Below are 25,434 nucleotides of genomic sequence, written 5' to 3' on the forward strand. Positions count from 1 at the left end.
GAATTAAAACTATAAAATTGTTATTGTTCTTCTCCGAAATCTTTACACCCCCGTCGTTTATTATCGTAGTCAAACAACGCTCTTTTTAAGATCTTTGATGCAGATATTTCTGGTTTTTCGATTGATACGAGATGCGCTGATTATTTTTCTATCACCTTTACTAATACGATTTGACTCAAGAGGCTTTTCAGAAGAAACTTCAACAGTAACTGCTGTCTTTGTCCGGGAATCTGTAAAGTGCAGTAACAACGTTTGAATCTCTCGATATTTTCTTGGAGATGTCTCCAAAGCCTCATCCACCCTGAAAAGTTGAAACTTTGAGGTAATAACGTCGAACCATTAACAAAATATAAATTTGTAGTCAAAATATAGCTAAAGAATTTATTTTACGGAGCATTACTTACCTTTTGATTGTTTTGTATACAAACATCTGCTAAAGGTAATGAAATTATAATATCTATACAATACAACAACAATACTGCAAGGCATACGTTTTAACGAATTTTGACTGAATGAGAAGAACCGTCACACAATTGACAAATGACGCGCGTATGCTGTGCTACCACTTCATAAAAACTGTAATAACGATACCAGTACCTATTCAAGATAAATAACTATTTAAAAACAACATCATTTATTCGAACAAATACAATAAACTATAAATTACATAAATACTAGTACTATCTCTAATCATTTGGCCACTTACTGTATATAATGAATAGGATTTGGATTTAGTAGCTTGTAACATCATATCCGATATAACAAAATAATCCGATTTAAATTAAATATGCGCTGTTTTGTTCAACAACTAGCTAGTTATAGTTTTTTTAGTTATAGTTTATTTCAAGGTAATTCCATTATGTTTCTTTAATAGAAGCCCTTGTCCTTATTATAAAAAAATGGGACAGTCGATTTTCACAAGTTGAAATTTGAGGCCAATTATTCCTGAGCAAAGTACTAAGTCGCTATCGATGAATGTGGCCTGGCGTTTTCTTGGTGAGAAAAAATTCTTAGACTCCAACCATGGCAAAAAAGGGCCAAGGGTAGATACCACATGTTAAAAAATTGAATACATTGGAAGCACCTTTTAATTATCAATTGTTTCGATTAATTTGACATAACCTATCGATATATCACTTTACATAATGGAAAGAATTTAGAAACTGGTTGAAATATTTTATTTTTTTGGAGGACATCATGAACATTCCTTTTTTCATTCGGGACTCAATGGTCACTGAATGGTGGATGATACCTTGATTAAAATAAAATTATTTTGTTTCATACTTTCATTAATTATAAATAGTTATAATTTTATTATTAAATATTTAATAGAAATGTATATATAATGTTTGTTATAATTTAATTTTAATATCTAATATTCTTTTTAATTTACTTTCTCCAAATATTTATCAACATCATACTGTTTGTTTTTACGTCCTCTCTATTTTTCGGTAAATATTACATCGGCATCGTTTCCGGAATATAAACTTTTCTTCGGTATCCTCGAGATTCTAAATGGGTCTTGTTAAGATGCGTCGCGTATCGTCCAAGTGAGATTTGCTTTCGAAATCAAGATGGCTCTGGCGTTACATTAATTGTCGTTAAAATAGCGCTTTGCCTGCGAAGTGCCAAAAAACAGGCGGCAATCGAGAGACGGAAAAGTGGGGGAGGTGGGCGCTCTACGTGCCAGCAGCGGAACTAATTAGCGCGAAATAAAAATCCGTCGAGACTGCGAGGAAACAAATGAAAGTGCGACCCGTTCAAGCCTTCTCTAATTGGATGGGGTGGGTTAGCACAAGATCAAGATTAAGAGTGACAATATTTATATAGGGTGATATTTTTTTTAATTGAAAATGCATGATCATAATATTTTGTAAAGTTCATTCAAACATTCAAACAATAATAACATAAACAAATGCATGTACTTGTATATTGAAAGAATCATGGGGGACTTAATCTTTCTTTATAGTATCTGAATAATGAAGTTATTGAGCAAAAAACTAAATATTTTTATTAACAGCTTTAATTTCATATACCAAAGTATACCAAAACAGACCTGCGTAAACAATTCAATGGAATGTGACACTATCATTCTCATAAATTTAATTAATAGTATACTGATGACAAATTAAGGACTTCTTTTTTAACCATCGTATTATAGAAAGCTGGTAATATCAAAGTATAAGAGTTTTTTGATTATCTGGAAGGGGGAATGGATTTCTCAGTCCGTCTCTGAGCTACTTTCTCCCTCTCTGACGCCCTTTTTTTTCCACACTCAGCCTGGCCCCCCTGCCCATCTCTTTTCGCCCCCGCCCCACCTACAGCGAGCGGCAATTTTAAAAATGGAGTTTTTCCTAATTACAAAAAGTCTAATTATAAGAAACACTGAGGACGTTAATTGATTTGGTAACAAGAAAAGAATGCCGGCTGGCTGGCAATTATTATTTGAAGCGAGCCTTTTGGCTTATTTATTATTTTGATGGGCTGAACGTGCGATGCGACCGAAAAAAAAAAATGCCGGGCGTCAGTCGAAACCCATTTTGTGAAAAATATTTTTGTTATTTTTCTCTTCATTCGCCTCGCGATTCTGTTCGTTTCTTTTTAAACTCGCGTAAATAATTAAAAGCCGGACAAGATGCTAATTTTTCTTCTAATAGATATAAAGGTTTTGTAAATCTCTGGAAGAATTTATTTAGATGAATATTATGTAGCGAAAATATTTTGTACTTCTTGTTTTTCACTTGTTTTTTTTTGTTTTTTTTTCTTATTTCATTTAATTTTCAATTTTTTCATACCTTTATTTATTGGATTATTATATATTATTGTTATAATGATACAACAGTTATAATGTTAATATTCTCCTTGACCGATCTGATTTTCATTGATATTGATGATACTTCTAACATTCTCATGATATAGTTTGCTTTAAAGAGTTTTATAGCGTGAGAATTAACATAGAAAAGACCAATATAAAGACATATCTTTTATTATTACGTACGCAATTTAAATATATAGACTATCCAATAAAAGAGTTACATCATCTAAATTTATGACGCCAGAACGTCGCAATGTTGTCACATTTAACTTTGGTTTTTAGTTTATCTTGGTTTTGGTATATATAGCGACATTCTAATGCAAATAAAATAATAAAACATCTAGTATAGATTATAGTCCATTAATACATATATTATCGAAATGCTTGAACTGCAGTTATAGAGCGACAGTAGTGTGCAGGTTAGATGTAACTGCATTCTTCTTTATACATTTGCCATATCTGCTAAACAGTTAGTATTCATTCTCTCCTTATACTTTCTAATTAAATGCTCGTTTGTATTATGAGCAATTATACACATATCTACGCACATAAATCTTTAGTTGCTTCCACTTTCACCATCACGATATAGTCCACACTAATATTCAGTGCAGCTGCAACAAAATAAAAATACTTTCAATAAAACCCCAGCAACCCATCAATACAATTAAAGCATCAAAACAACGTTTGCTGATTTTAACCTCTTATGTTTCATATCAGGAATGTTTTGAAGAATCTTAGAGACATTTGACAACTTGACATTTGATTACATATTCTGACGCATCGGCCAGTATTGTGTCTCTTTTCAGTTAGAATAAAACGTGAAGGAAAGTATTGTCTGGTATTAATACGAATTTAGAAATACGTAAGTTCAGTTATAGGTAATATTTGTCTGTGCAATAGGATCTAGCGTAGAAAAATCTTAAGATAATTTCTTGATACTAACACCGTGGTTCTAATATTAAAAAAACTCTACTTTACCAGAACAATTCAAGGACCGTTTCTCACGTTTCGCTCGGTCTATAAATCCCCACCCTCCATACGCCCTTAATTGGCGGGATCTCCAAGGGACCGCACGTCACATATGTAACAATATCATGTGGGGAGACGGATACGGCCACATCAAGTGTCACTTGAATCAGGACCTGTTATTCGGATTAAGATTTTGTTACTAATATGATTTTTGCACGCATTGGCCAACTGGTTACATTTAGGTTGACTCATATACCGCGACTGTAATAAAAATATTTAACTAACACTTACATTCATCGAAAGATAACAATACGAAATGTGCGTTACAAGTTATTTCTTGCGTAGGTTATTGAATAATTTGTGTCATTCTTGAATGTATTCGGAATTTCAGAAGAGCATTTAAAGAGAGATGTTTGTGAGTGCCTGTTAGACGTTCTTGACGTATGCTACTTACTTTCTTGTAAAGAAAAAGAGACCGAGACACATGCCTCATGGGTCATCCAAGTGTACTAATAACTAACTTTTCGATGGTGGCAGACCATGGTCTCATATCACATAAATAACATGGTTGTTGAGCAATTCAAGAAGCTGTTGTTTGTTGATAATTTAAGAGTATTGTTATGTCTTGTTATGTCTGTCTAAGAGTATTGTTAAATCTCGCTACTGGTCACGTTTTTGTTTTGCGCAATGTAAACTATCATTTTTCTTTGCGGATGTTCAGTTTTCTATGCCAAAATGTACTCTTTATTAATGAAACCAAAACCGTCGTAACGCGTATGTCCAAAATTATGTTTCTACTCTTTCCATTATTTTGTTTTAATCTACTGATTGTCATACCTTAATCAAATATCTTCATATTTATTTATTTTATTTCAATAGGTTTAGTCGATCAATGAAAACGAAATATAACGCCGTACGACCAGTGAAGTACACGAACAGTGAAGTACACTTCACTGCACTATAATCATGTCTCTTTGTTAGTCAGACATTCATTAGATTAGGTTGAAAGAGTGTTGGGCAGTATTTGAATTATTTATAATCAAAATACATAATCTATAATAGGAGCTTTAGCATAGACCCTAGTTACAAAAATCGATGGTTTTCAGAAACCATCATAAGAGATGAGAGGCAAAACAATGCAAGTGTTGAAATTCATGCCTTAAAGTCAAACTACAAGAAATTTTAAAAAATGCCTAGGAGTAACAGAAGTAGCGGTACTAGTAAAGAAGATGATGATTTTATTATTTTCTTTTTTGAACAGAGGCAGTTCAACCACGGACATTAAAAATGGAGTTGAAGCCAGACTTTACTATCCTCCAACACTATCCAAGTAGAAAAATGTGTCACATAACAAAACTTCGAACTCATCAGAAGCTGAAGAAATATTGTTCCCTTTAGCAGGTTTAACTCATTCCCCAACAAGTGGCTGCTTAAGGGGGGCTAATTTTCTTCTATTTACATGACAGCATCTGACTATATTTTTTGTTTATATTTTAAACAAAAATATATAACTTAAATATATTATTTTCCGTATTGTAAATATATTTTTTATATATCATAGTATTTTTATATATTTATGATATTTAAATTAGCCTATCTACACAAAAAATACATTTTTTTAATCTAATGAAACCTAATAATGTGAACTAATGATGATTAGTAGTGATGATAATGATTCAAACTTAAAAGACGTTTTTTCTATTTGCAAAAAAGGGTAACACTTTATCTTAGGCACTAATACATTGAAGATACATCGTAGGGAACTAAAAAGCAGAGTTATCAAGCTGATGAGATCGTGATTGCAAGTGCATTTTATGATCGGGGCCGGTTTTTCAATGAGATTTAAATTGAATTAACGATACGAGCCTGTGCGAGTGATTTTAAAGGGTACTCGAGTGGCACACACGGAGCGTCCGCGAGGGGTTTGGGGCCACGTGGCCCCAGGTTCGAATTTCAGGGTGCGGGATGGCCGAAGCCATAACGATAATTGCATTAGTATCGAGTGAAAATCCAGACAATTCTCACGCTTCGGTCCGTCCTTCTTTTGTTGCGGTGGGCGCGTGTGGTGTCATCATTGTGTCTGACTTTAATAGAATCGTTACAGTTTAGTGCATTATCGGAGATAATGCTTCCGTCAGTCGTTAATTCGTCCAATAAATCTTTATTTGGTAATATATCGGGAAATAAATTATCGTTTATTAAATTTTCCGCAATATTAATGTATCACACCATGAAATGTTGATGTTCAATGATCTTATTGTCTGCAATTATATATAATTAAATTGTAAATTCTAATTAACAGTCAGGTAAATATAAATTAATTGAATCAGGACCTGTTATTCGGATTAAGATTTTGTTACTAATATGATTTTTGCACGCATTGGCCAACTAATTACATTTGGGTTGACACATATACCGCAATTGTAATGAAAATATTTAACTAACAATTACATTCATTGAACGATAACAATACAAAATGTGCGTTACAAGTTGCTTCTTGCGTAGGTTATTAAATAATTTGTGTCTTTCTTGAATGTATTCGGAGCTTCAGAACAGCCATTAAAGAGGGATGTTTGTGAGTGTCTGTTAGGCTTTCTTGAAGTATGCTAGTTGCTTGTAAAACAAGAGACCAAAACAAATACATCATGGATCATTCAAGTGTATTAATAACCTGTTTTCGATGGTGGCAGAGCATGGCAGAGTATTGTTATGTAATCATCTCAAGAGTTTATATTATCATTGATGTAACATGTGTGAGATACTCTGCATAATAAATTCTGAAAGAGCTTCGTGGTTTCTGTTATTACTTCTTGGCAAGAAAATTCAAAATATTTATTTTAATCACTCCATAATCGAAGTTTGTGAAGAATGATATATAACATAATTAAAATAAGAAGGACATACTTCATAAAATCTCGCCACTGGTCTATTTGGAAATATATCGTTAAATAAATTATTTATTAAATTTTCTGTAATATTAGCGTATCACTCGGTGAAATGTTGATGTTGTTCAATGATCTTGTAGTCTGTAATTATATGTAACTAAATTGTAAATTCTAATTAACTGTTAGGTAAATAATCTAAAATTAACAAAGAGCAATTAAAAGAAAACATTCGGAAATAATTGTTTTTGTGGACAAATAATACTGTAGATTTGTTTTAAATATATTTCACCTGTTTTGATAATATTATAATAGAATAATAGAATAAACTAGTAAAAAATGTTGTAGTTTTAGTAACTTTACTGATGTTTCTATATGTAAAATAATTTTATGAGATGAAGATTTTCATATTAATCATCATAGTCATTTTTACATAAAAGCAAAAAGTATCAATCAAACAAAATATTTCTATGAATTGATAAATCCAAAAAAACACCGTTAGCGGGAAGTACTATATTTCTTGTAGCATTTCTTGTAGTGAGTTTTCTATTGAACTAAAAGTCAGTCGTTAACGACTGAATTGGAAACCTGCGATAAATATAAATACTCCATTGATTAGGTCATGCAAGTACTGATTTGGTGTTAAAGGGAACCATTTTGATAGAGCTAACTAGAACAACAACAAAAAACCACATAATCATCCGAAGAATCCACCAAAGAGTAGAAATTGTATGACATAAATGTATTACCACTTATTGCAATTCCTTTTCTTGAGACCAGCTTAAAAGTAGCAGCTAAAACGCAACAGCATTAATTTAAAACATGATCAGCAAAATGTAAAACCCATTAAAATCTATATGCAACCTCTTAAATAGCAAGAAGGCTTCGTATATCATATTTGCCTAACCATAACACTTTTTAGCGCAGTAGCACTTGCTTTTCATTAAGTAAATCCTCTTCAAGGACATCGTTTACAAAATATTTTCCACCAAAGATCAGATCATTAATACTATTAAAAAATAAAGCAGTTTCTATGATGACTGATTTTTAAAGTAGTCGACATCAATTTTATCACAAAATGTGTGCTTGATAATCGATTTTCCCGTAAGCCGTTGTACAGCTCCAAATCTGAAGAATCATACCCGTCCGACTCGATAATAAACTGCCGGGAATGCCTTCTATTACTGCCATAAATCACCGGCCGTCATTAGAAGTTCGGTTGCGCCACTTGGGATTTCCAAATTGAAATTCCGGAAATATTATCCGGTATATATGCTGCACCGACCGCCTCGAACTACCGTCGTATTCTCAATATAAAGTTTGAACTGATCGAGCTGCAATTCCCACTAAAACTTTTCAGTATATCCGACGTTCAGTTAACCGGAACAATTATTTCCCAGCAATTCGTCATAATTTCTCACGAATTATGACAATCCTCATTAATTAAAAGGTTGAAATTTTATTATTAAATATTTTATTTAGCTATTAATTTAAAACGCATTTCGAACAAAAGTCCTAGTTATATTGAAAAAATCTCTTTTAGTGCACCTGTTCTGAAAAGATATATTTCGTCAATCGAAATAAGAGGTCGGATAGAGCTATATCTCTAGAATATGATGTTTGGGGTAAAGCTTTTGATCAGTTTTTGGGTGTTTTTTTCCTAACTTTCATAATATTTCCAATGATATTGCTTCAATATAGGGTTTATAGTAGTAAAGCAAGTACAGCAAGTACTTACAACGTAGGTTTTTGTTATTACCATCAAAAGTACTACTCTTTTTTTAACTTTTTTAATTTTTAAATCCTCTAAATCAAAGACAACAATAGGGATATGATGGAGCAGCATTACCACAAGGGTGTTTGATGGACGACGGAAACAGATTTATTCAAATCAAAAGAAAAAATTAATAAATATCGAAAATTCAATTTTCATTTTTCCACGGTTAGACTCTCTATACACTGAATTTAACACTCATTGTGCTTATCATGTCAACTTGAAATTTTTTTTTGGAACACTTCCTCATGTCTTTTTTAAAATCCAATTTAAATGACAAGCCGTTCTCAAAGAGTTGTAAAGATTGTAACCACCACAGTTCGTAAAATCGTCAAAAATTTCCCGAACCTCACTAAATCTTTTTTTTTTCGATCGCTGGAAGAGGAAACGATCAAATCTATACGGGAACTTTTTTCTCGTTAAGGAATCAGTTTTAATGGAATCAAAACAGCTGAACCCCAATTACTTTATGATCGAAGTTGAGGAAATCGTAAAGTTTTTCCGGCACCGGTCTCGAGAAAAGTTTAATGAAAAATCCACTTGTGCTTTGCCGGGGCAATCCGGCCGGAATAACACTAGACAGTTCCGTCCGCTTTCGATACGCCCAATCGAATCTGACGTTACCAGTGACGTGTTTGGAGGGGGGTGAGGGTACGGGTGTTATTGATATTTTATTTTATACATATCATTTGGTTTTTGTATGTATATCCTATTTTTAAATAGTTACGTTTTTATATATAATACCAACACTTGTTTGTGCACTAAACTTGTTTGTGTAGTGTATTTAATCTAATAATCTTAAATCATCTTATCATAGCTAATTGTATTTTATTTAAATTTATTAAATATTTTATTAAGGTTATTTGTTTTATGAGATTATATTATCGTAACATTGTATTTGGCAAATGTAACTGCTCTTTATTGGCTTCTCATCACTTTTCCCCATGAGGTGTTTTATGTTTTCTAAAGTGTTACATACATATCACATTAGATATTAATATTTTAAAATTTAGCTGTGTATTTTTACAGTAGCTACACATAGTTTTTTATGTTTAGTACATAAAAATAATCTTGGAGCAGCAGGCTCATTAGGATCATATTATAGAATATGCCTTTTACATATATTTTTATCGCAATTGAGTCATACTTATCTTAAGTTTAAGATAACTTTAATTTTAATTTAGTGACACATAACCAGAATTAGTTTTTTCTTGCCAAATTGTATTTTTTAGTATATAGCCATATGTAATACCTCACATAATGCTTCTTTTTCTAAAAGTTAGTAATTCTAAAGTTTAAGTTGATAAATCTAAACTGTCAAAACGTAGTTAAAATATTGTTTTATATTGCATATCGAAAAAGTTACAGAGTTTTGCAATGCAATATTAATCAAACTATTAAATGTTCGAATACCGAATATATATATATATATATATATATATATATATATATATATATATATATATATATATATATATATAAAACTGATATCTTAGACTGTTATAATTCAAAATGTGTATTGAATATAACAGAACTAATGTTTTTTTATATACATAATTATAATTTTCACTCTTTTCAATAAGGGAATTTTAATTAATTAAAATAACTTTAACAGTATAAATTAAGATGAATTTAGTAATTATAAGTAGACTTCTTTTTGGTTAATTTTAAATCTAACTACAACGTAATTGCTGGTTTGCTGATTAAAATACCAACAGAAGTAATACTCAGTATTACAGTATCCAGTGATTGTAAGAATCGAAAAGATCTACGCTACTGTCTCTGTAGAGTAACAAATTTAGATTGCTCCCGAGGCTAAATATTTTCGTTAGTAACCCGGGGCAGATTAAAGTTTGCTCGACGCTTGGAGCACTCGAATTCACGGCGAAAGCTGAGATGGATTTGTTATTCTTGCCCGTGAATCGACGCAGACGTCTTATTGAAGTTTGCGAGTTTCTTCGCCCTCCAACTTGAAAAGGTAAATGTTGATACAACTGGGCTTTTTTATCAGAATAATATATAAAAGGACATTCCAGTGTTAGATTATATCATGGGCTATATATAGTACTAGATTATTTACCCTCTCTTGAAATTTGAGAGGTTACTTTAGTTGAAGGTGATATAATTGAAATCCTAGCGTTTTTGCATGATAGAATAGTTTACGAAACAATGTTTTGTTGTTTTAAAAGTAATCAACAGATGTCTGTTAATATAAAACAGCCAACAAAATAGGTGTTCAAAATAATAAAGTACAATTATGCGAGATTGCTAATACTTGTAAGTTATAGCTGATAGGTATAACATATCAGAATGATAGATTGATTTAAACATTAGATTGATTTATATTATATGTGTAAAATTAGTCTTCAGTTTTGTTATTTAACAATTTTGTTAGTTGAAAAGCACGTATGGTACATACATTAAAACTCGATATTTGTTATCCAGTAATATTTTCATATAGTTAAAAAAAATAGTCTTCTCACATAGATAACTATACTAATTCAAAGGATTTTGTCTTTTCAACCTTCGGTCAACTGTTGTTAAGCATTTGTAGCACAGTTTTTATTTCACGTAATATCCCGTGGTATTTTTTCGCAAACCATTTAATTTATTTTCTAACTGTGTGTACTTGGTGGGTTAATAATGCTGCGAAGAACATTATTTTGATATATTTGAATTATTCTAGTATTTGATTTCTTTGTGCGAATCTGCAGATCCAGAGAGTTCCACGCTGGCTTCAAAATAGATCACGAATGAATTGTGTTATATATGTAGCAACTTTTCTAATTAGTGTTGAAAAATCTAATGACACCGTTAGATTATTATTGGAAGGATTTAATTTATATATTAAGACAACTATCAAGTTTGAGTTACTTTATCGTTGTATATACTAAATCTAATTTCAAGTGGTTATTTTAAAACAATATAATTTATTTTAAATGAGAAGTTGATATAAATATTCATACATGATATATAAACTAATTATATCTGTAAAAAGTAAAAACAATCTCAAATTTGCGGTTGAATAGTTTTATATTAAGAAGATATATTCAATAAAACAGCTAATGCACATCATCAAAACTTAAGACGTTAGCACGTTTCAGTGTTGCCGCATCAAATTGGACTTTTGATTTACAATGTTCGCCGGTTTATAACCTCCACTTATAATCATAAACATTTTGAAGAATTTTGTAGACATTTAAGAACAGTGTTCTAACTAATATATTCAAGTCGTTTTAGCAATTACAGATATTTTTTTAGGAATTTTTGTTAGCTAGTTACTTTCCGTTTGTAATCGCACGTTCCTACTTTGGACATCATTCTTTTATATAAATAATATGGGTCAGATAATTTTCTATATTATTGTGGCGAAATTAGGATCAATATTATTTAATATAGAAAATGATTATTATTAAATCTGCTTTATTTTAATGGAAAGATATTTTATTTTAATTTTGTTTTAAAATTTAAGTTTAATTGGTCAACAAAACGAGGCCTCAGAGTTTAATCATGTGATGACATGGGGTAACGTGTAGCACTTGTGTCGCAAACTTGGTTTATGAACGAATTAACTACTTTAACAACAAAATGTTTTCTTTATAGATAGCTTCTATTTGAGATTTAAACTAATTAATCAAATACAACGTATGGCGAATAAAGTAGTGAAGTAGTAATGAACTAAAAGATCATTTGAAAAGTCCTCGACCTACCATAGTAAAACAATTTTTTTGGCAAAATTTGATTTTTTTATTCAACATTATTCCCTTAAATGGTCATATACTGATTATAGAGATTCTCAAACTTTTCGATGCCATTTTTGTAATACGATTTTTCCTTTGTTTCAAAATAGGCCTCGATTTCGGCGATTGCCTCTTCGTTTGACGAAAATTTCTTTCTAGTAAGCATCCTTTTAAGATCTGAGCACAGAAAATAGTCGCTGGAGGCCATATCTGGAGAATACGGTGGACGAGGAAGCCCAATTCATAGATTTTTACCATCGTTTTCACTAACTTGTGACACGGTGTATTGTCTTGTGAAAGCAGTACTATATCTTTCTTCAAATGCGGTCGTCTTTCGGTGATTTTGTCCTTCAAACAGTTCAATAACGTTATTAATAGTCGCTGTTGATGGTCCATCCTTTTTCAAGGTAGTCAAGGAAAATTGTTTCATGCGCATTCCAAAATGCAGACGCCATAAACTTGAACACCGACTTTTGCCATTTGCCACGCTTTGAAGCGAATTCAATGCAATTCACATCGATGACTGTTGGATTGGCATTCGGAGTGAATTAATGGAGCCATGTTTCATCCATTGTCACGTATCGACGCAAACACTTGGGTTTATTATGCTTGATCATCTTCAAACACTGCTCCAAAATCATCAACTCGTCGTTATTTTTGGTCAAAAGTAAGCTCATGCGGCACCCACTTTGCACAGAGCTTCCTCATACCCAAATATTCGTGAATGAAATTATGTACACGTTCAGTTGATATCTTTAGAGTGTCTGCTATTTCATTCAATTTCAAATTACAGTCATTCAAAATCATTTTGTGGATTTTTTTAAATGTTTTTGTCGGGAACAACCTCTTTTGGGCGTCCACTGCGTTCACCGTATTCGGTGCTCATTTCATCACGTCTAAACTTGAATACCAATCATTGATGGTTGATTTTTCTGTGACAGTATCCAGAAACTCGGCATCAAGCTAAGCTTTTGCTTCAACTGTATTTTTTCCCTTCAAAAAGCAATATTTTATCACCACGCGAAATTCCTTTTTATCCATTTTTTTCACAATAACAAAAATTGCTTCACTCAAAATGCTGTAATTTATAAATTAATGATCCGTCAGCTGTCAAATTTATACACGCATCTTTTGAGCGTTAGGGCTAATTAAAAAAAAAAGGATTTAATTCTAGTAGCGCCGTCTATGTGTCAAGCCGCGTACTTTACAATTGACCTGTTATAAAGTAGTAAATCTAGTAATCGTGTGGACGACGCAAAACATTTCTAGAGTGCCCTATTGAATTGTCTCTTACTTACTCCAGGATTGGCTATAACATAATTCATCTATATTAAAATAAATTATATTGATAAAAAAAACATCTCGCCAAAAATAATTTTTATCAGTTAGTCCGGTGTGTTTTGGATATATGATATCTTATCTTCTATCTCTTAATAATATTAATCTCTGATTGGTTATTAACAACATATCAACTTTCTATTTTAATAACAAATATTTTTCGAAAAACGTCCAAATTTTCCTGTACAATGTAACAGTCCCCTAATTTTAAATATCATATACGGTTTTTTAATATATAGAGAATCCGTTGATTTATATATGGAACATGCGCATCGATTATTCTAATTCTGTCGGTAAAAACGAGGCGAGATATTCGAAAAACTCACCCTTCACCGGCAGTTAATTTACATGACGACAGGCCGGAGGTCGTAAATCAAGTCCCGAAACGTTCGGGAACGGACCGACTATTGCGGAATGCAATATTAATTCCTCGCTCTCCGAGGTTCGACCAATATCGTGGGAATCCTCGACACCCGGAATGTCCTGTCCGCTCCGCAATCCGGAGAAAGGAACGGAATGCGGCTGGAAGAGGGCATCACTCTCCGCGACCAAATCTGCCCCGGGGTACCGCCGAACGGAGAAACCTGGAAATATTTGCCTGGAAATTTATTTTCTCATTACCAACGATTATCTAGCCTTTAATTTTCAAATAATCATTAGATTTATAAAATTTGCCAATTGCCAAGCTGCTGAAAACAGTCGAAATAGTCGATAGTCAAAAAACTGAAAATAGTAATTACTAGTTTCAATCGATTGCACGGTTCGACTATTATTTTTTCAATTCATGATATCAGACAAAGATTCTTACATCTTTCACCATTTCCTATATGTGTAATTGTGAGAGAGGAAAGGACGCAGGTAATTGCTTGAAGCAGTTTATTTTATATGTGCTTATATTTTCCAACGGTAGTATAAGCGAGACGGAAATATACATATTCCTTCACGTAAAAACTTTAAAGAAGGAAAGGACAAAAATAATTACTGAATACTATTCATATGTAATTAATAATATCATTTTAAACGAAGTAGATTTACTTTTATATTTGAAGGTTCTGTGGATCAGTAAAAAGGAATGGAATTTTTCTATGGAATGGAATAATTCCACACAAATGTTTTATCGTATATTAATTGCTATTTTTAAATAAGATACTATAAAAAAATATAGACATTACAATAGAACTGATATAATCTGTAAAAAGCAAACAAAAATCTCAAATTTGCGGTTGAATAGTTTTATATTAAGAAGTTATAGCCTATTTAATAAAACAGCATAAACATATTTAATAAAATATAATATAATATATATATATATATATATATATATATATATATATATATATATATTACATATAAATCTATGTATGCATACATTGGGTACATTAATATCAAGGTCACGGCTAGGACGACAGAGCTAGAGCAAAAATAGTAATACAAATACACAACTGAAACAGTCAATAGTAAATAGTAACAAAATCAGCCGGACTAACAATAGCGACTGAAAACAGTCGACTGAAACAGCCACTGGTGAAAAGTAGTAAAACCAGTCGAACCAATAATAACGCCTGAAACAGTGGATAGCAAAAAGTAGTCAATTACTAAACAGTTGATATTCGTTTTTAGTCGATAGTTCCCAGCACTAATTTTAGTCAAGAATTCATTATCGAAATTTTTCATATAAGCAAAGCTGATGACAGTAAACCTTAGTATATATAAGTACATTAGTATAATAAAAACATTACTATTGGGGTTTTGAGATGGTGATATACATCAAATGTAAATTCTATAAAATATTTATAATTAATTACATTGTTGTTTGTTTTTATTTGGCATTGCCTTCTGCTAGAAGATATCAAGATGTAAATGTAGAATTGTATTTTGAGACACACTCTTTAATCCGTAATCCGGTGATTTGTTGTTACTTTACGTCCGTCATTAGTTTCTCGAATATCAAGTCCGACAAATATTCCTTAATAAAATAAATGTTTTTTTCCACCACGAAATCGCTTCTATTTCTAACCGGTGATGAAGACGAAAGCTTTAAGGTAATTTTTTGCACTAATACCTGACTATACTGGCAATGAATAAGTATGCGTAAGTGTAACTGGCTTCGACACGAATGACACGTCAGGATTTTTATATTGTGCTATTTTTTTTTATTAATCGGGAAAAAGTAGCAATCATCCACATGATATTTCTGTTGTCTGTATAACATTAGTACATAAAATGAAAAATATACGTTTTCACCAAGTGATCACTTATACAGCCTTTTTCTGCACACGTTAGAAAACAATTTCGGTACCCACAAAATAAACAATGTATAGCATCTATGGCATCTCCATGATTTTTCATGGTTTTTGCAAGTTTACTGAGCATACGTAACAAAAAACGTTGAATCTCTTATCTCTGCATTTTTACACATGACGCACAAAACAAGTTTCAAATGAGGTTTTATATAAAGTTGTTAGCTGACAATTGCTACACGAGCGCAGTGCTGCCATCATGCGCACACTGGGAAACTAAAATCAAACTTCAGGGCATCAAATCATAATAACATATAAGAATTATAGCATATATAATTATTATATGTTATAATTACTATTGTGTGCGCTAGACAATTAACAATTGTTACACATATATCTACTGCACACATATAAAAGAAAAATTTGGCTATGATTTTATATAGGAACATATTAGTATAGCATTAGTTATAATTATATCATAACAATTATTTTGTTTTATTGTTGTTTAAAGTACCATTTTAGGAAGATATTTAGTTTCGTTTTTTTTTTATTTGAAAATTTCTCTTGCTTCGTTCTCTGATTTTATTATAAAAAAGCGGTTATCATACAACTGCGTATTATGTTTGTTATTTCAAGTAAAACATTATTAAATCTTTTTTAATGTTTAATTAATAATAAATTAAGTTAGTACTGATTAAAACTTTTTTTTAATGTTATTTAAAATTCAATATTTTCTAAGTTTATTCAGTTTCTGGAAATAATTCGTGTAGATATGTGACGCACCAATGAAGAAAGTTTAGATGAATCAGCCAAGTTAGAGGAACCAAGTTTGATGTATTTGAACACTAATATAAAACATCTCAAGTTCAAACGAAGTTACTTTTTGTATGATGTTACTTAGAGACTTTTTTATTCCACATTGCCACGACTACATATTTATATCACTTGTATCTGCTTAAGTCATTTAAATTTCAAACACAAATCTTCAGTAACACTTTTGGACTAAAAGATAATAGTAATAATTTACTAAATTGTTTCATTTTTGAGAATAATTAAATATATTTGACGTGATATGAAATATATTGATGTTTGGCATAGTTATTTAATTAACAAATTAGGTTAGTACTGATTAAAAGGTTTTTTAATGTTATTTAAAATTCAGTATTTTCTAAGTTTATTCAGTTTCTGGAAATAATTCGCGTAGATATGTGACGCACCAATGAAGAAAGTTTAGATGAATCAGCCAAGTCAGAGGAACCAAGTTTGATGTATTTGACCATTAATATAAAACATCTCAAGTTCAAGCGAAGTTGCTTTTTGTATGATGTCACTTTTAGCCTTTTTTATTCCACAATGCCACGACTTTATATTTATATCACTTGTATCTGCTTAAGTCATTTAAATTTCAAACACAAATCTTCAGTAATACTTTTGGACTAAAAGATAATAGTAATAATTTACTAAATTGTTTCATTTTTGGGAATAATTAAGCATATTTAACGTGATGTGAAATATATTGATGTTTGTCATAGTTATTTAATTAATAATAAATTAAGTTAGTACTGATTAAAATGTTTTTTAATGTTATTTAAAGTCATTTAAATTTCAAACACAAATCTTCAGTAACACTTTTGAACTAAAAGATAATAGTAATAATTTTCTTAATTGTTTCATTTTTGAGAATAATTGAACATATTTAACGTGATATGAAATACTAACAGTTAATAACTGTAAATAAAGTTTAGATAATATCAAAATTATATATTAGAGATATAAAAATCATGGAAATATATATTGTACTTATTCAAATAAAATAGGAATAAGATAATAAAAAAGGAAAAATTTCAATTACATACTTTTAATCTTGTATCATAAATCACCCTATATGACTTTTCGCATTTTCCTAATATTCTTTGTAGGTTTGTTTAAATCTGTCGAGGTTTTTTTTAATAAATCAAGACGTTTCTCCAGATTGGATGATCCCAGCAGACTGACATTTATGCTCGTAGATTTCAATGTTTTGCTGGTGGTTCACGTCCGAGGGTGTTGTGCTGAAAGAAAATCATATACGTGAGTTCAGTGGTGTCTCGCTGCTTTTGCCTTTCATAAGTCTGTAATAATCAGCATGGATTTTCAAGGATAGCCTGCTTATATACATATTCGTGTGTTTTAGTAGAATGTTAAGGTTTAATACTAACAGGTTAACTAATAGGTTATTCAAACTAACTAACATTGGATCTAGAGCAGAGACCTTATTAGAATACATGGACAATGTTTTGATTAAAAACTTATAGATTCCATTGGTATTCCACATTATTTAACAATGAAACAAAAATATTTTCCAATTCTATTTTAAAAGTGTTAAAAAATATTATTTCCATCCACCAGTGAGTTCTGATTAACTACTTCTGATTGACGGTTAATTTGATTATTTGATTAGCTTCAATCTAATTTTGATTAGATTCCTATTTGCTGAAAATCCAACTTATCTAATTTTCTTAATGAACGACAAAACTTATTGAACTATTCATTTAATAACATTCTAATTTTTTGTTTAACAGCAATATATATTTATAACTGTTTTGAGTGAACCTTGTATTATTTTATTGTTAACATTGATTTGTCTGTATCTAACATGCATTTTTAAAATATAAATGACTTACAACAATATATTACTTGATTAAGATACCTAAAATAAAAAAATTAAAAAATTTTCAAAAGATTACGATTAAATAAATGTGAGAACCCCACCACTGGTTAATTTTGTTTATTATTCCAGGCCCATCTCCAGCTTCAGGCTGTTTTATTATTTTCGTGATTTTTCCAAGAAGATCGTAGAAAGTGTCAAATCAGCCATATATCCTAGTTTTTCCCTAAGGCGCGCTTTATTTTTATTTCGTTCTTTAGCCTCATTTAAAAATGAACAAGTTTCTTGTACAATTCCTTAATGAAAATATATGTAGTAAGTAGTTCTTGGGTATAATAATTGTTATTATGATTTTAGTTTGAAGTTTAACTTATTCAGTAGCATACATCATGTTTTTATTGCAAGTTAACTTAATATATTTCATAATACAATTTTAAGGAATTAATTTATTTTGATATTAACAATTAGAATTTTTACATTTGAATTTATAAAAGCCCCAAATAATTTGTCAGTTTTTATTAGAAATCCAGATGAGACATTAATTTTATGTTAAATTTTAGGGGATAAATGATTTTGCCTCAGGCGGATATCACCTCTCCTTTTATCGCATCGGAGGCAGTTAAATTTGATGAATAAGCTGGGTATGAATATAATTTGTGCTTCAATTAACTGTTTGTAGGGTAGATGTCTTTTTAATTGTGTTGTAATTTATTTTTCTTCTTTAAACTGGCTCTTTTTTTGCAATCATTTGGCTCAATAGATTACAATACGAATTTCTAATGTTCCTTTTTTTGTTGGTTAATGTGGTAGTTCATCCTGTACAGGTTTAATTAAATTTAATAACATTTTGGTTGATTCATTTTATTATGAAAGAGGAAATATGGAAATGGTGCTTGAATTTCAGTTCTACGCTCTACGAATATAACCTAGAAAATATTTAAAAATTATAAATAATTATTTTGTAAACAGAACGGGAGAGAAATTAGGCAAATTCTATTTGTGAGGGATTTTTCAGACAAAATCCCATAAAGGATAAAATTAAAATCTACAAAATCAAATCCGTCTTCAGCCTCGACCTTTTAATGTTTTAGACGGTCTTTCAACTATACCTTCCACCAACCCCCGAACGCCTCTACTCCCACATACCCGATCCCCGTCGAACCCCTTCCAAGTCCGCGGCAAACTCGCCCGTTTTATCTCTTTTGCTATTCAGAGAGCCTCATTAGTTTCGTCGTATTGTCGTTGTCGTTCCGACGCACTCGGCATACGTAAGTTCGTCTTTGTCCGTCGCGTCGCTATGGCGACGAGAGGGCGCGGGCGGGGCCTTATAGAACGAATCACGGCCGCCACAAACTGATAGCAATCGATAACGTTAGTCGTAGAGCGGTCCTTAAGATATGGCCATCGTGTGTCGACAGATTGCGAACATGTCTGAAGGTTTTGGGGTTACGTCACGCCGAAGAAAATCAATGGCATGGCGCGGGTAAGATCCAAAATGGTGTATGACGTTAAATCACGATTAATGTATATTATATAAACTCAAAAATACTAATATATATATATATATATATATATATATATATATATATATATATATATATATATATATATATATAAATAAATAAATTATGATAATTCAGTATTTGGTCAGTAAACGAGTAAATTTTCAGTATTAAAAATGCATAGTAATACAAGATGATAGGCTGTAAAGTCACTATATTTATAAACATAAAATATAATTTCTCTAATACAAGAAGTTAATTTTTACATTAATTATATCTTACGTTAGGAATAGTTGGTACGATCTTATTTTATAAATTAATTTATTACTGCTCCTCTGTTGTACTTGCATTAATATATAATATTACTAGCGACCCGCCCCGGCTTCGCACGGGTGCAATGCTGATACTAAATTAAATACACTACAGAAAAAATATGAACGTTGTATATAAAAACATAGCGGCCCGCTCCGACTTTGCACGGGCATAAAATATAAATGCCTATGTCACTCAATGAAAACATGATTAAAATCGATCCAGTATTTTTGGTTCATTCATTATTGCCCTTGGCCTGCACGCATTAAATTTGGAGTAAAACAATTCCTCTTCCCCTATACTTACTATGAAGATTTCCTGCTATCTTTGGAATATCTAAATTCATACAATTTTTATTACATTACACATTTTTAAACGCAAATTTTAAATTTGTAATATCTCAGAAAATATTTGTTTAATTTACGTGCTGTAAGGAACCATATTGATCTATATTAATTGCACGCTGTATTTAAGGTACTTAATTCGATAAGGATTAATGCCGTATTGCTTAAAATAGCTTCGTAAATAAGCCATTTTCTCACGTAAAATGTAAACAATAAAAATGGTTAATGTGGGTTATACCTAAAAGATAAAAACATATACCATCGCGGACTTTTTTGTAGACCTTTTTATGGTGTACAATACTGTAGTACATTAATTTGATCTAACTCGTAGGGTTAGGCAGCGTTTTTGCTAATTGCTAAATAAGCCTAAAAAAATAGGTTAATTTACGACATCACGTTAAAATCTCTAAAATTAGCAATGTTGCCTTACTATATTATGCATGTATTATACATATAAACCTTCCTCTTGAATCACTCTATCTATTGAAAAAACAGATTTTAAAATAATTTTAAAGATTTAAGCGCATATAGGGATATAGGGACAGAAAAGGCGACTTTGTTTTATACTATGTAGTGATATAGAGCAAGTACTCGATTAATACATTAGTAAATATTTCTCAAACTAAAATAAAACTAAAGCACTTAAACCAAAGTTAAAAATACACTTATATGTTAAAGTAGCCAATATGGTTTGGTTCCCTTCACCTAACTTCCTGCGTATTTTCCAGAAGCAGTATTGCTTCCACGTTGCTGTGATTTAGTAATTTTATTTCGTGCTTTAGAGCGAAATCTTGAATCACTTTTTTTATCCACTTGATTTCGAGGTCATCGTGCACATCGTTCGTTGATCACATAGGGATAAGCATTCATAGTTAATCGTAGAACATTGTTTTGGCTGCGTTAGATTACTAGTTGGTTTGATGTTTTGATGCAACCTCATATTTGCACTCCATGGGTCTAACTTGCCTTTATAATTAACGGATAAACCAACCTCTATTATTTTAGGACAAGTTGAGAGTACCTTACTACCAACCAGTACGAATTGCTTCCCCTTCACTCTAGTTTACTATGTTTTTTTCTAACATAATATTTCCAATTTAACTTACCATAGAGATTCATGCCTAGGTATTTAGCTGATTTTTCTTGAGGAACTTGATATCCACTAAGTTATATAATTAGGTATTTTGTCATTTCGCCGCAATGCAAAATTAACCTGAATAGATTTGCAGCTATTAGTCTATATTTTGCAGTATCTAGTTCATTTATAGATCTTGTTGAATGCTACTTGTATATTTTCTATATTATATATTTCTATTTCTATGTTATATATTGCTATGATAACTTTGTCGCCAGATGTTTCAAGGACAGTTTCTTTCGTTATTGACTCCAGCCAAAATAGATTTAAGTTTTGAGAGTCTTCATGTCCGCGACACTCTAAATTTTCGTTCGAATTCTGAAATCAAGTTCATATCAAATTATCTTTATTGCTACTCAAAATAATATCACTGGACATAAATAATAAATGCATTCGAACATTTTTTTTCAAACAAAGCACATTTTCAGTTAATGCGTTTTGGCAGAGTTACAAAAGGAATAGTTACAGATGGATGATAATCGATTTATTTTATCAAAAATTGCGCAACATAAACATAGACGACTTGCGGTTCGAACAGGGTTTTGTATGAACAATTTAAGGATATGGTTCCTGCAGAGATGACGTGAAGTCGCCACCAAAATTATGCTATTTGATGTCTTTAAACTTTTTATTACAGTTGGACGATAGTTGTGTCTTAATATATGCTATTTAAAACATAATAGATATCATTTCAGCAGCCGACTGTAGTTCCGCGGTAGTTATTTACTCGTTTTGTATATTAATTCCAAATGGCATACCCTGTCAAAAGCTTGTGAGAAGTCCTGGAATATTGCAGAGCAGTATTTCTTGTCTGCGAGTGCCTTTTTTGACAACTTTTATTACTCTGTGCACCTGATCGATTGTCAAATGTTGATTTCGAAATTCAAACTGGAAATCTAGTATTTCTATAAACGGTTCTCTTTTACGTTTAAACTGATTTGTTCCTGCATTATTACTCTAAACGTGTCCCACTTAGTAAATGTCTTTGTAAGACTAGGCTTGTTTGTTTTTTTTTCAGAATTTTCACGCCCAGTGTTAACTATAAAGGGGTGTGATTAGATGATAGTCCGCAGAAATTCACGAATTGTATTTCAATTTATAAGATGCCTATTGAAATGAAGAAATTAAATGTCAACATTAAAAATACAAAATTATATGATACTATATATATATATATATATATATATATATATATATATATATATATATATATATGTATATATATATATATATATATATATATATATATATATATATATATATATAGAATTTAAAATATTAAAAATATAAATACTTAGTAATAGATAATTAAATCAATAATTAATATTTTACAATGATTTTATATTGTGAAGGTAAAGTGAGTGAATGGATAGCACTATTGTTAAATAAAAAATAGTGCGCTCTACATTTCTCGATATATCTCAAGCTAGGTATTGACTAGGTATTACTATCCTATCGCCACTACCAGTGACTTGTTTAGAGGCAATCCTAGAAGACGTCTGGTCTAAGCCTGGTTACTGGCGTGACTGGGATAGTTGTTCCTTGTCAGATTATCCACTCCTACTTATAAAGACATTTATAATTATATTCGTAAAAATGAGCTGCATCCATGCCCCAGCAGCATTGCCTTGACTATTGTGCCAACCAAGCCGACTACCATCTGAATTTATCAATAAGCACATTGAATAGTCTTTGGAATATCATAGAATAGTTTTTACAGGTGATCATTTATTGAAATGGTCTTCTACGTGTCATTATATAATCCCAAATACATAAGACACAAAAATTGTTAATCTTTATTGTGGAGTTATTTATTTGCTTATTATTAACCATTCACTTCTCATTCATTAAATTATTTTCATATTAATTTTTTTAAAAATTAACAAATAACAGATCAATATTTTTAATTTAATGTTTTGCTCATGACCATTTAACTTTAATTAATAAACAATTTATATAACTGGCAAAACGACGGCAATATATTTATATTCAGTTTCTAATAAGGGTTTCTTTTGTTTCAGGTGAAAAACCACACAAATGCACTGTCTGCGGAAAAGCCTTCAGCCAGTCATCGAACTTAATAACCCATTCCAGGAAACATACCGGTTTCAAACCCTTTGCCTGTGACTTGTGCGGTAGAGCATTCCAGCGCAAAGTGGACCTCCGTCGTCATAAGGAAACTCAACATACCGAACTTCGTCCTATCGTCACATAGTGCCAGAATAATGGAGGTTCCATGCAGCTTCCTATCGGGAATACACCCACCCAACTTCCTATCACTAGCTCAAGCTCCATGCAGCTCTCTGTCAATACTCAACTCAGTAGTTTCGCCAACACGTCGAACAGAAACCAATCGCAGGGCAGCTCGGTAGAAAAAGGCCTGTTCAGGCCTCAGTTAGGTTTGTTAGATCAGACGCAGGGTATGATGGTGCAGGCGCCAACGCAGGACCTCGACAACACCAGGTCGTCGTTCACGAACGTTTGTTGGACGAATTAACCTTAATTTACTTCACACAATCCAACGTTCAGTATTATGTTTCAAATGTGTTGCGTTGTTCATTTTGGTCAGTCGTTAAAATGTATAAAGAAATATTTTCATGTATCTGTGATGTTAGATGCCCCAATCATGTGGCATAGTACTGTACATATTTAAGTATTTACGAGAATTTTATTTTAATCTCTTTCGAAACGAACGCATTTTTATAGATTGTTTTTGTACAAAATATTCCACTTTATTTGATGCTTCCCTTAAGATATCTCTATTTCCAATTTTATATATTAATAGGTAGGGCAACTATTGTTTTGTGCAATTATTGATGTGCAATTTTGACTTTTCTAGTTATAAAGAAACTACATATCAAGATAACAATGAGTTTACTGGAATTCTTGACTGAATAAAATGTTTCTCTCTAAAGCCGTACGTTGTGACAAAAATTAACATAGTTCTAGCGAATTTTACTAACATTTTTCATATTTGTACAGTGTACATATATGTTAGTTTACTTTTATTCGGCATACATTTTCATGTATGCTACGGTGACGTTTCATTTAAACCAAAGAACGATGACAAATTGCATTTACGCCAAGTACATTCTGTATATAAGTATTTTTAGTTATTTATGCGATAATTCTAGACAATTTTATTGAACTTTATTCTATAAAAATGGTAGTTTTGCTACGTGAAACTGTTATGTATAAAGAAAATGTCACTAGATGTTTCTCTCAATGTATAAATTCCGTTTTGTAAAGTGTACCAAACCGCTCTTGTAAAGCACATTGTATAAATCATATCTGTATGTAACGAGCTTCGATTTTTTTCTTTGTCACAAATTTAACTGAGGTCACTTTAAAAAAAATATTAATAAAATTATATATAATATATACATTTGTGTTTTATTTTAAATATGTTTATATTGTTAAAAATATGTTTTATAAAAAAATTGTTTTATTGTTTTCGGATGCCGATCATTATTATACTGAAAAATCTTTAAATGTTTTGAAAAACATATTACTTACTAAAAGTATTTATACCTATAGCTGCGATAGTAGAGGATTTGAACTATGCTAAAACATAGATAATATATTGAGTTAGTATGTATTTCTAATTATGCTGGTCTATAGAAAAAGGTGTACATTTTTGATAGGAAATAACTATCTCAGTCACACAATTAACCAGATGGGATAAGACTGAGTGGCTTCTTAAATGCAAAGCACTTTTAACAGAATTCTTTTCTAC

General features: G+C 31.1%; 1 protein-coding gene across 3 annotated transcripts in view; it reads left to right on the top strand.

The window, feature by feature from the left end:
• Positions 1-25,081, top strand: part of sens-2 (zinc finger transcription factor senseless-2) — a 98,852-nt gene extending 73,771 nt beyond the window's left edge. For all 3 annotated transcript variants that reach the window (XM_076398957.1, XM_076398959.1, XM_076398958.1), the window contains one exon: positions 23,720-25,081. In XM_076398957.1, the coding sequence (XP_076255072.1) occupies positions 23,720-23,913 (194 nt within the window). In that variant the 3' untranslated portion in view covers positions 23,914-25,081. The remainder of the gene's footprint in view (positions 1-23,719) is intronic.
• The last annotated feature ends 353 nt before the right edge of the window (positions 25,082-25,434 follow it).

This window comes from Rhynchophorus ferrugineus, unplaced genomic scaffold (assembly GCF_030347505.1).
Source record: "Rhynchophorus ferrugineus isolate W39M unplaced genomic scaffold, kcgeb_rfMv2 rfM3, whole genome shotgun sequence".
NCBI classification, from domain to species: Eukaryota; Metazoa; Arthropoda; class Insecta; order Coleoptera; family Curculionidae; genus Rhynchophorus; species Rhynchophorus ferrugineus.